The 11749-nt window shown below is 44.1% G+C and overlaps 1 protein-coding gene across 3 annotated transcripts in view; it reads right to left on the reverse strand.

Annotated features, from left to right (window-relative positions):
• Positions 1 to 11742, reverse strand: part of NCAPD2 (non-SMC condensin I complex subunit D2) — a 30906-nt gene extending 19164 nt beyond the window's left edge. The window contains exons 1-4 of one of the 3 annotated variants that reach the window (XM_021092430.1): positions 10959 to 11742; positions 10068 to 10217; positions 735 to 810; positions 402 to 460 (exon numbers count right to left, since the gene is read on the reverse strand). In XM_021092430.1, coding sequence (XP_020948089.1) covers positions 402 to 460; positions 735 to 810; positions 10068 to 10194 — 262 coding nt within the window. In that variant the 5' untranslated portion in view covers positions 10195 to 10217; positions 10959 to 11742. Of the gene's footprint in view, positions 1 to 401; positions 461 to 734; positions 811 to 10067; positions 10218 to 10940 lie in introns of all 3 variants that reach the window. The other 2 variants (XM_021092431.1, XM_021092429.1) reach the window with 2 other exon arrangements.

Genomic DNA, 11749 nt, shown 5'->3' on the forward strand with positions numbered 1-11749 from the left:
TCAGATTACCAAAGATCTGTGTTTCATCTCTCAGTGGTCACAACACAAGCTAAGTCCTTTGGGACCCCTGACCCTGATGTCCTGGACATACCTTATCCCTACTCTCTCACTCCAGTTACCCCAGTTTCTTCCTGGCAACGGGAAGAACGGCCTCTATTGCAAAGAAGCAGTTCAAGAGTAGGAAGAATTTGTTGTTGGTCTGCCCTTACAGTGAACACACATAACTCTGTATCGCCCACCAAGATTACAGACCTTAATAGGTCAGAGGTCCTCGGGCTTAGCCCAACCAGCTGAATCACCACAGCCTTGATATCATCACGTGGCTGATAAAATGCAGGAAACAGTAAACAAACAAACAGCAACCAATGCCCTCCATCCCCTGCCCCCTGCCCCATAAACACCTTTTATCAGGAATTCCAGGGTATCTTCCTTGAGGCCAGGGTCTATACTTCGAAAGTGACTATGAGGGAAAGAAAGTGCGGGGGGTGAGACAGGAACCTGCAGAGCCCATCCTAACAGATGAGATCAAACCTGAGGAATCTACTGCTTAAAAATCCACACGAAATTCCTCAACTGAATAAATATGGTGGCAAGCTGGGATAAATGCTCATTAGTAGAAATATCAGCACCCAGAACCGTTTATCAGTGAAGTATAATTTGGAATTTCAGGACTAACATGCAAAGTTAGGGCAAAAAGCCACCAGTTCTTTTTAAAGTACCAGAGGGGAACTTACTGCAGAATGCTGTAGATGGTATCAAAATGCTCCAGCATAGCCAGGGGCCCCTGAGCTCGAAAGGCAGCCTGAAATGCTGTAAAGATGAGAGAAGTTAATCAGTACAGAGGGGAGAAGCCTTTTTGGTAAGTTCTACTCATGGCAGAAAATGGGATTGTTTTTATTGACAAAAATCACAAAAGGAGACAGTTTGTTTCAATGTAACATATTATAATTACATCTGACATGTATTCTACAATTAGAGCTTACTTGAGTTTTACCACATCTTTGAGCTAGATGAAACAGATAGTACTATGCCTATTTATGGGGAAAGAAATTAAATGTCAGAGTAGTTACGTGATTTGTCCAATGTAGCAGCGAACACAAACTCAGGATCTTTTTTTTTTAATTTTGAAATTATAAAAGTAGCAAAAACAGTACAGAGTCCTATATAAATATATTTTTCCTTTCCTTTTTGGGTCTGTCTGTGCTTTATGTTTCATTTATTTATTTATTTAGTCTTTTTAGGGCTGCATCCGTGGCATATGGAAGTTCCCAGGCTAGGGGTGGAAATGGGAGCCGCATCTGCTGGCCTATACCACAGCCACAGCAACACCAGAGCCAAGCTGTGTCTGCAACCTACACCACAGCTCATGGCAACGTGGGATCCTTAACCCATTGAGCAGGGCCAGAGATCGATCCCATGTCCTTAGGGATACTAGTTGGGTTCGTTTCCACTGAGCCACAATGGGAACTCCCAGAGTCTTGTATTTTTCACCCACATAATGTTAACATCTTATGTAACCATATAGTACAAGGATCTATTCTAAAGCAAGAAATGAACATTAATTCAATGTTGTTAACTAATCTACAGACCTTATTTACATTTTGCCAGCTCTTCTATTTATCTCTATTTCCCAGTTCATGAGCCAGTCTCGGATACCACAGTGCATTCAGCTGCCATACCTCCTTAGTCTCCTCCAATCTTTGTTTTTCATGATCTTGATACTTGAAGTGTATTTGCCCCTTCTTATTCCATAGAATGTTCCTCACTTTGGGTTTGTCTGCTGTTTTCTCATGATTTGACTGAGGTCAGACACTTTTGGCTAGATCCCTGAGACAAGGACGTTGGGTCCTCCTGATGCATCATATCAAGAGGATACCACTGTCTTATTACTGTTAACTGTGATCAGTTGGACTTAGTGTTTACCAGGTATCTCCCCTGCAAAGTTACTATTTCCCCCATTGCAACTAATAAGTATCTTTTGGGGAGATACTCTGAAACTATGCAAACATCTTGTTTCTCACCACATTCTGCCCACTAATTTAAGCATCTCTGGATAATTCTTGCCTGCCACAATTATTATCGGGGTGTTTACTAAATGAGATTTGTCTGTCTTCATTATTCCTTTTCACCTACTAATGGGAATGCCACTATAAGGATGAACTGTCACCTTCATTTATGAATTCAATTATTTGTTTACATCAGAATGGGCCCAGGAATATTCCTTTTATTCTGTTTTAATCAATTCCTATTACCACTCACTTTGTTACTCACATTATCCTATACCTGACCATGGGGAGCTCCTTCAACTTGGCCTGTGTCTCAGACATGCTTCCTTTACTCTCGTTCTCTTAATTTCTTGTATCACAAGATGTTCCAGGTTCGTCTTGTATCTTCCTCTGGCTAAGTACTAGAATCAACCATTCTCAACAGGGTGCTGGTTTCTTTTATGGGAGAATGGTGTGCAGAAACCAAGTTCTAGGCACTAGTTAAGATCACTGCTGGAGTTCCCGTCGTGGCGCAGTGGTTAACGAATCCAACTAGGAACCATGAGGTTGCAGGTTCAATCCCTGGCCTTGCTCAGTGGGTTAAGGATCCGGCGTTGCCGTAAGCTGTGGTATAGGTCACAGAGGCGGCTCGGATCTCGTATTGCTGTGGCTCTAGTGTAGGCTGGCGGCTACAGCTCTGATTCGACCCCTAGTCTGGGAACCTCCATATGCTGCGGGAGCGGCCCAAGAAATGGCAAAAAGACAAAAAAAAAAAAAAAAAAAAAAAAAATCACTGCTGTTGGAGCTTTTAGGCCCTGTCAGTATAGAAGATCAGGATAAACATATATATATATAGGTATAAACTCACATTCCTGTATTTATTTATTTATTTTTTTGCCACCCAGAGGCATATGGTGTTCCTGGGCCAGGGATCAGATCCATGCTGCAGTTGTGACCTAAGCCTCAGCTGCGGCAATACCAGCTCCTTAACCCACTGTGCTGGGCCAGGGATTGGACCTGAGCCTAGCACTCCCAAGACACTGCCCATCCCATTGCACCACAATGGGAGGTCCATCCTATATTTATTTTTATCTCTGCGTACAGATTAAGAACGTAAGTTCATTTATATATTTGCTTAATCCTAGGATATATATATAAAGCAGTTTCAGAATTGCTAACTTACACCCCTTTAAAAATAAACTTACTGGAGTTCCCGCCGTGGCGCAGTGGTTAACGAATCCGACTAGGAACCATGAGGTTGCGGGTTCGGTCCCTGCCCTTGCTCAGTGGGTTAACGATCCGGCGTTGCCGCGAGCTGTGGTGTAGGTGGCAGACGCGGCTCAGATCCCGCGTTGCTGTGGCTCTGGTGTAGGCCGGTGGCTACAGCTCCGATTCAACCCCTAGCCTGGGAACCTCCATATGCCGCGGGAGCGGCCCAAGAAATAGCAACAACAGCAACAACAACAACAACAGACAAAAAGACAAAAGACAAAAGACAAAAAAAAAAAAAAACAAAAAAAAAAAAACTTACTAACAACCTTAAGCTAACTTGTAAAGTTCTTTTGTATACAGTTTATAGTAAAAATACTATTTCATAGTTACTTAGGTCAGTTATTCTCTTCTGCAATCCTTTAGTGTGATTATGTCAAGCCACGACGGGAACTCCCCGATCCTCTCCGATGTTTAATAAACTATTTTATTCCCCCAATTCCTACAGACTCCCTAGGATATTCATAGCATGTTCTCCCCTTTCTTTATACTTTGTCTTGCCCTTTGCCTCTCTTCCCTTAAATAACTACTTTCTACTTTAGCAAAAAAGAATGAGACCCAGAGCACGGGCTCCCTCATGTAACTCTGCCTTGCTGTCAATAAATCTGCCAACATCTATTCTTTGCTTCAGTCTCAAGTGGAAAGACGTTTCTCTCTAAAGCTAAGCTGTCTCATTTCCCCAAAGACTTCTCTCCTCTCTTTCACCTCTGGTTCCATCCTCTCCAGGGAATGCTGTCTTCCTGCCAATGTGCTCAGGCCACCCCACTTCTTTAAAACAAAACAAAAATGCTCAATGCCCTTCATTTGACTTTGCTTTTATTGCACTTTAAAATTCTGTCTGGAGTGCCTGTTGTGGCTCAGTGGGTTAAGAATCCAAGTATCCATAAGGATGCCAATTTGATCCCCCTGGCATTGTTCAGTGGGTTAAGGATCTGGTGTTGTTGCATGCTGTGGTGAAGGTTATGGATGCAGCTTGGATTTGGCCTTGCTGTGGCATAGGCTGGCAGCTGTGGCTTTGCCCCTGGCCTGGGAACTTCTATATGCCACAGGCGCAGCTCTAAAGAGACAAAATAAATAAATAAATAAATAAATAAATAAAAATTGTCTTATCTTTCTCAATTTCCTGAAACCTAGTTTCCGAGATTTACCAATCTAACATCTATCCTCTCAAAGATTACCCATTGCTTTTTTTTTTTTTTAAATTACATCCAAGGATGCTCTCTGTTCACATCCCCCTTTACTTCTCCAAACAATCACTCACTGTTTTAGTCTACTCACACTGCTCAGGCTTACATTTGGTTTTAACATTCACTAGGCTAAGCTACTTAGCTTACCAGGTCTCAGTTTCCCTTTCTGTAAATTGGAAATAAGAGCAGATCTTATAGAACTTTTTTGGTAAAGATTAAGTGAGATAATCCATGTGAAGCAGTCAGGACAATACTTAGCACATAATGTAACTCAGTACATGTAAGCCATCTCCCATTCTTTTTTTTTTTTTTTGTCTTTTTTTTGCTATTTCTTTGGGCCGCTCCAGCGGCATATGGAGGTTCCCAGGCTAGGGGTCCAATCGGAGCTGTAGCCACTGGCCTACGCCAGAGCCACAGCAACACGGGATCCGAGCCGTGTCTGCAACCTACACCACAGCTCACGCCAACGCCGGATCGTTAACCCACTGAGCAGGGGCAGGGACCGAACCTGCAACCTCATGGTTCCTAGTCGGATTCATTAACCACTGCGCCACGACGGGAACTCCCATCTCCCATTCTTACAAACCTCCTTCTATAATCTGGAAAATACACAAATATGGACATGAGGAAAAAAACCCACAGTTAACATTTGGCTAATTTTTTTCAGTTTGTTTTCTTTCCTTTTTTTTTGGCTTTCTAGGGACAGTTTATTTTCTAAGCATATTATTTCTTTCTTTCTTTTTTTAGGGCCATACCCACGGCATATGGAGATTCCCAAGCTAGGGGTCTAATCGGAGCAAGAGCTGCCAGCCTATGCCACAGCCACAGCCCACAACAGATTCAAACCACATTTGTGACCTACACCACAGCTCACAGCAATGCCGGATCCTTATCCCACTAAGTGGGGCCAGGGATTGAACCTGCATCCTCATAGACACTAGTCAGGTTTGTAACATGCTGAGCCACAACAGGAACTCTGTGTGATAATTTTTGATGGTTGTATAACATTCCATTGAATGTACCTTCACTTACTATTCTTCTATTGTTAGACATTACGATACTTCTAATTTTTCCCACTAATCAGTAGCATATTTACTCCCCTTGTAAATATGAATTAGATCCAACTGACTGCTTACTCCATTCATGTAATGACATAAATAAAAGTGGCTCCAAAAAACCCACAACCATGCTAACTATTCTTATTTTAAACTTAAGATGACCTCAAGTGGGGCCTTAGTATTTCTTAGTAAGCCTATTACAAGTTCCCAGGCCTTTTGCTTTCTTTTTAGGGCTGAACCTTGCAGCATATGGAGGTTCCCAGGCTAGGGGTCCAGTCAGAGCTACAGCTGCTGGACTATGCCACAGCCACAGCAACGCCAGATCTGAGCCGCGTCTGTGATCTACACCACAGCTCAAGTCAACGCCAGATCCTTAACCCATTGAGCAAGGTCAGGGATGGAATCTGCAACCTCATGGTTCCTAGTTGGATTCATTTCCGCTGTGCCGCAATGGGAATTCTGCCTTTTGCTTTCTTTTAGGCAATTATTTCACACCTTTCTTCTGCTCATAAGACACCCCCCTCATCCCGCCCAAAAGTCACCATCAGTTAAAGGCTTCACTTCCTATCTCACTGAGAAAACAGAGTAGGACAGAAGAGAATCTCAAACTGCCAAACTCTGTATGTACCAGCAATACCTGCACATATCTGTGCCCATACACTGCCTTCAGTGGATAATCTGTCCCTGCACTAATAAAACCATCTCCTCCCCCAGCACCATATCACATGCTCTCTGACCCCCTAAAGGCTACTGCTCCAACAATTGTTCCCTTTCCCTCCAGCATCCTCAGCTTTCCCTTCTCTGATTATCCCCATTCAGCATATACACATGTAATGTTGCACATCCTACCAAAAAAAAGTCTCCCCTTGATTCTGCCTTCCCACTAGCTACCCCCTATTTCACTGCTACTCCTTAAAGCAAAACAACCAGAAAGAATTATCTGAACTCACCATCTCTAATCTCTCTCCTCCCATTTTCTCATAAACCTGTTCCAATCAAGCTTTTGATCCCACCACTCTGAAAGAGTGTTCATCAAGGCTACTGGCAACTGCCACATTGCCAAGTCCAGCAATGAAATGTGCAACTGATCTCACGTTTCACTTCTGAAATTTCTCTTAATTTAGCTTCCACTTGGCTGCTTTGTTCACTTTCTGCCTCAAAAGAAGTTTCTTCTACTGGTTCTTTCTCATCTTCACAGCCTCTAAATGTTGGAATGTCTTAGGTCTTATGTTCTGAAATTGCTTTTCTTCTCTATCTATACTCACTCCAACCTCACGGCTTTAAAACACCCTCTATGTGCTAAAGATTAAATCCCGAATGTGTATCACCAGCCAGCACCTCTCCTTAAACTCCATATAACCAGTGGTCTAAACCTGCTCCTCTCCTACTCTACCCCATCTTATTACATGACAGCTCCATTCTCCTAGTTGCTCAAGTCAAAAAGCCTTGGCATTCCCTTGGTGGCATAGCAGGTTAAGAATCCAGCATTGTCTCTGCTACGGCACGGGTTTCAGCTGGCCTGGGAACTGGAACTCTGGAACTTCTGCAAGCTGTAGCATTTAAAAAAAAAAAAAGCCTTGTAATCATCCTTAGAGTCTTTTCACTCTAACCCTGTAAGTGCCCAATCCAATCCATCAACAATCTTGTTGGCGGAGTTCCCCACTATAGGTTGCAACTACGGCTCAGATCTGATTCCTGACTCAGGAACTCTATATACCATGGGGTGGCCAAAAAAGAGGGAAAAAAAACCAGAAAAAATCTTGTTGGCTCAAATTTCAAAATTTACTCAAAATCTAACCTTTTATGATCACCTCCACTGCTATCAACCCAAGCAAGCTACCTGGCATTTTATTAGCTTCTTAATTAGTCCTTTGCTTCTTCCCTTGCCTCTTACAGTTTCTGCTCAACACAGTAAATATACTTTTAAAATGTCAGACCATATCACTCCTGTGCTCAAAAGCCAATTGCTTTCAAGGTCACTCCCTCTCAAGCTGAAGTCTTTACCGTAACCCACAACACCCTAGATGAGTGCTTCTTCAACTGAATTACCTGGGGATCTTCCTAAAAGACAGATTCTGATTCAGTAGTTTGGGGAGGGGTCTTCATCCTGCATTTTTTTCTTTTTAGAGGCACACCTGTGGCATATTTCCGATTTCTTGTGGCATATTTCAAAGTTCCCAAGCTTGGTGTAGAAGTGGAGCTGTGGCTGCCAGCCTACACCGCAGCCACGGCAACACTAGATCACAGATTTCTGTGACCTATACCACAGCCTGCAGCTCCTTGACCCACTGAGCGAGGCCAAGGATCGAACCCACATCCTCACGGATACCATGTTGGGTTCTTAACCCACTAAGCCACAACGGGAACGCTCCATCCTCCTTTTCTAATAAGCTCCTAAATCATATAATGCTGCTGGTCTGAAGACCATACTTTGAGGAGCAAGATGCTAGAAAAATCTGTACCACTTCCTACCTGACTTTGTTTTCCTAGCTTACTTCCTTCCAATCATACCTCAGGGCCTCTGCAATGGCTTTCCTGTCTGCTTAGAATGCCCTTCCTTGAGAATCTGCATGGTTCACTTCCTCACTTTTAAGGTCTCTGCTCAAATCTCACCTATCAGCAAGCCTTCTTCATTATCCAATATAAAATGCCAGTCTATATCCTGGCACTGTAATCTTTATTTTGCTTTATTTTTCTCTTTGCCACTTACAACCACTTGACATACTCCATATTTATTTATTACTTGTCAAAAGCCTTGAGAGATTCTTTTTTTTTTGTCCATTTCTTGGGCCGCTCCCTTGGCATATGGAGGTTCCCAGGCTAGGGGTCGAATTGGAGCTGTAGCTGTCAGCCTACGCCAGAGCTACAGCAACAAAGCATCCGAGCCGCGACTGCAACCTACACCACAGCTCACAGCAACACCAGATCCTTAACCCACTGAGCAAGGCCAGGGATCGAACCCGAAACCTCATGGTTCCTAGTCAGATTTGTTAACCACTGCGCCACGACGGGAACTCCCAAGAGAGAACTTTGTTTTATTTACTGTTGTATCCCCAGTGCCTAGAACATGGCCTGGCACATAGTATATCAACAAATACTTGAACAAATTAAATGATCTGATCTTGTGTTTATAGTAGGACTTGTATTTACGGTGCTAAATACCAAAAGCAGGAGTTCCCGTTGTGGCGCAGTTGTTAACGAATCTGACTACGAACAATGAGGTTGCAGGTTTGATCCCTGGCCTTGCTCAGTGGGTTAAGGATCCGGTGTCACCGTGAGCTGTGGTGTAGGTCACAGACGTAGCTTGGATCCCATGTTGCTGTGGCTGTAGTGTAGGCCGGCGGCTACAGCTCCGATGAGACCTGTAGCCTGGGAACTTCCATATGCCGCAGGAATGGCCCTAGAAAAGGCAAAAAGCCAAAAAAAAAAAAAAAAAAAAAAAACCCAAACAAACCCAAAAGCAATGCAACTATTATAAAAAGGACTCTAAGAGTGAGCATGCATTTTAAAAAGTGACGCATAGTAACTGAAGAACAGTTTGCTATAGTATTCTGGAGGATTCTGTAGTTGGTTTTTTAATTTTTTTTTTGGTTTGGCCGCACCCATGGCATGAGCAAGTTCAGAGCCAGGAATCAACCTGTGCCACAGCAGTGACAGATCCTTAACCTATTAAGCCCCCAGGGAACTTCTCTAGTTTTAAAATAAGAAAGAAGAAAAGACACAAGACAGAAAACCCCATTTTCTACCTGGGCATATCAGAGCAAGGAGCTGTCATCTGGCAGTAATGATGGGAAGACCAAAAGGAGACAAGCTGGAGTTATTACCAAGTTGCTTGATAATTAACCAACCCTACTTGTTGTAGGAGATCATAAACAAAGTAGATTACTATTCAGATGAGGAAACCAAGGCACAGAGAGAGTAAGTAACTGCCCAAAGTCAAAGTAGTGGAGACAGGATTCAAATCCAGGAGGCAGTCTGGCTCCACAGGCTTAATCTCTACTCTCTGTAACTCTCCAAAGCAATCTACCTGACACAAGACACTTCCAATAAGTACAATAACATTATGGATGAGGCCTTGTTGATGATGCATGAACTGCTGAGTCATCTATAGGTTTCAATAGGTAACTGCACTGTACATATATCACACAGTGCTGCAACCGTGCACATATTCTTTTTTCCACTATTGTATGCTCTTGGAAATGTGATCTAGACTCTAAAAGTATTACCTGGGCACATCCCAGACATTCTGAAAAAGCTATCTTCTCCTACAACTCTTAAAACTGCCAGGACTTTATTTTGACATATGGTTAAGAAGCAAAAATCTAAAACAAAAACTTCCCCAAAGAGTAACCATATACACCCAGACTGTTGATTGAATTATCTAGAGAAGGTGGTTAATGAAAATACTCTTCGTGTAACAAAATACTAGGGAAAAAAAAACAATAAGAGGAAAGACATGTTCCTTGCCCTCATGGAGCTTAGCGGTGTAGTGGAACAGACAGATGATATAACTACATGTGGGTGGCTGTTTTGAAGTGCTAGGCACAAGGGCAGCTGTGGCGTCTTACCTTTAAGGTGTGATGGAAGATGTCTGATGGACAGTACCTCCTGCACCACATACTGATTCACCCCTCCACTTTTCAACAACTCTTCTGGGGATAAGGGCAGATGGAACTCATACAGCTGGGGGGACATATTTCTCCCAATGGCTCACAGTGCTGGAAGCCAAACAGCAAATCAGTCTATATCTAAAGGTTGTCTTTTCATTCGGTTCTATTACTTCTCTCCTCAAACATATGCTTTTTAGTCTTACATCAAGCTAATAACATTATCTTAGGGAGTGTGAGATTAACCCGGACTAGAATGTAATTCTAGTTGTGACTCTGACACTTGGTCATGTCACTTAACCCTGGGCCTCATCTGTCAAACAGGATTACTAATCTATGATTACTTTATAAAGTTGCTCTGGGAATCAAATGGGTCAAGAAGTATGAAAGTATTTTAAAAACTGTAAAATGGCATATCAATGTTCTTTCTGTTTCTATGGGCAAAACTTAGGTATAGAGAGAATGCCTCATCAGAGGCTAGAACAGTGGCCCAGTAGGGCTTAATGTGTTTCCTGTTTGCAGAAAGAGAACATTTGCAGTATTTGTTTACTCTGTGCCAGGTTCTGTTAGGCTATTTGAACGTCATACCTTATCTAACCCTCCAAATGCCAACCTCATGGAGTGCATAATACTACTGTTCCACTTACAGATCAGGAAATTGAGGCTCTGAAAGATTAAGCAATTTGCTCAAATTCCACTGCGGATCTGTGAGACTGTGTTACCACGCCGTACCACAGGGACGCACCAATACACCTCCCAGCCTGATGCCGCATCATACCGCCCGGTTCCCGATTTTCCCGGCCTCTCCTTCCCCGCTCGCCCTGAACACCACACCTTTTAAGAGAACTTCACCTGCAGTTCCTCTGGGTCCGGTTGTGGGGCTGAAGTGAAGGAAAAACCATGAAGGGCACAACACGCACCAATCAGCTAGGCAGCACTCCCACGGGCAGAGAAACCGGCCAATACCTGCCAGGCGGAGGCAAAAACCCGCCTCGGAGCCGGGGACCGCGCCGGCAAAGCCGCGAACCTGGAATTCAAATCTCAACGGCCGGAAGTGGGCCAATCAGGACACTAGCTGTAGGGACCAACCAATCATAACGCAGGAGCCGCTGAAACGGAGGAGGGCGGGACCTAGATTCTGGCTCCCGCCCCCTCACCTCGCCGCCACCTCAGTCCCTACAAGGTCCTCCTTTTACTCCGTCGGTGGAGAGGAGGCCTTCGTGGTGCCTGCAGGAGATGCCGCGTTTCTAGCTGGGCGGTGGCCGTGCCCCTGGGACACTGACACACTCAGTCACCCCCCAGTACTGGAGGCAAGTTCAGGCCGGCAGTTAGAAGACCTAGGCTCTAGTCCGGGTTCCGCCATCTCCTCTGCCAGGTGACGTCAGCAGGTCGTTTCACTCCCTCAGCCTCGGATTTCCTCCCCTGTCGAATAAGGGGAATAAAAACAGCTACAGCGCAAAACTGCTGTGGGGCACAGAGAAAGGAAGCTCTGGGTTCCTCCCGGTTCTGGACCTTCATCTCCCTCAGTTGAGGGAAGCCCAAAGAAACAGGAAAGGGTGAATTTTCTTGAAATTCAGTTTTGGGGCGACCTAGACAACGACACGGGCCCCTCAGCTCTTCTGGCAATCCAGAACTTCCGGTGG

Source organism: Sus scrofa, chromosome 5, assembly GCF_000003025.6.
Source record: "Sus scrofa isolate TJ Tabasco breed Duroc chromosome 5, Sscrofa11.1, whole genome shotgun sequence".
NCBI classification, from domain to species: Eukaryota; Metazoa; Chordata; class Mammalia; order Artiodactyla; family Suidae; genus Sus; species Sus scrofa.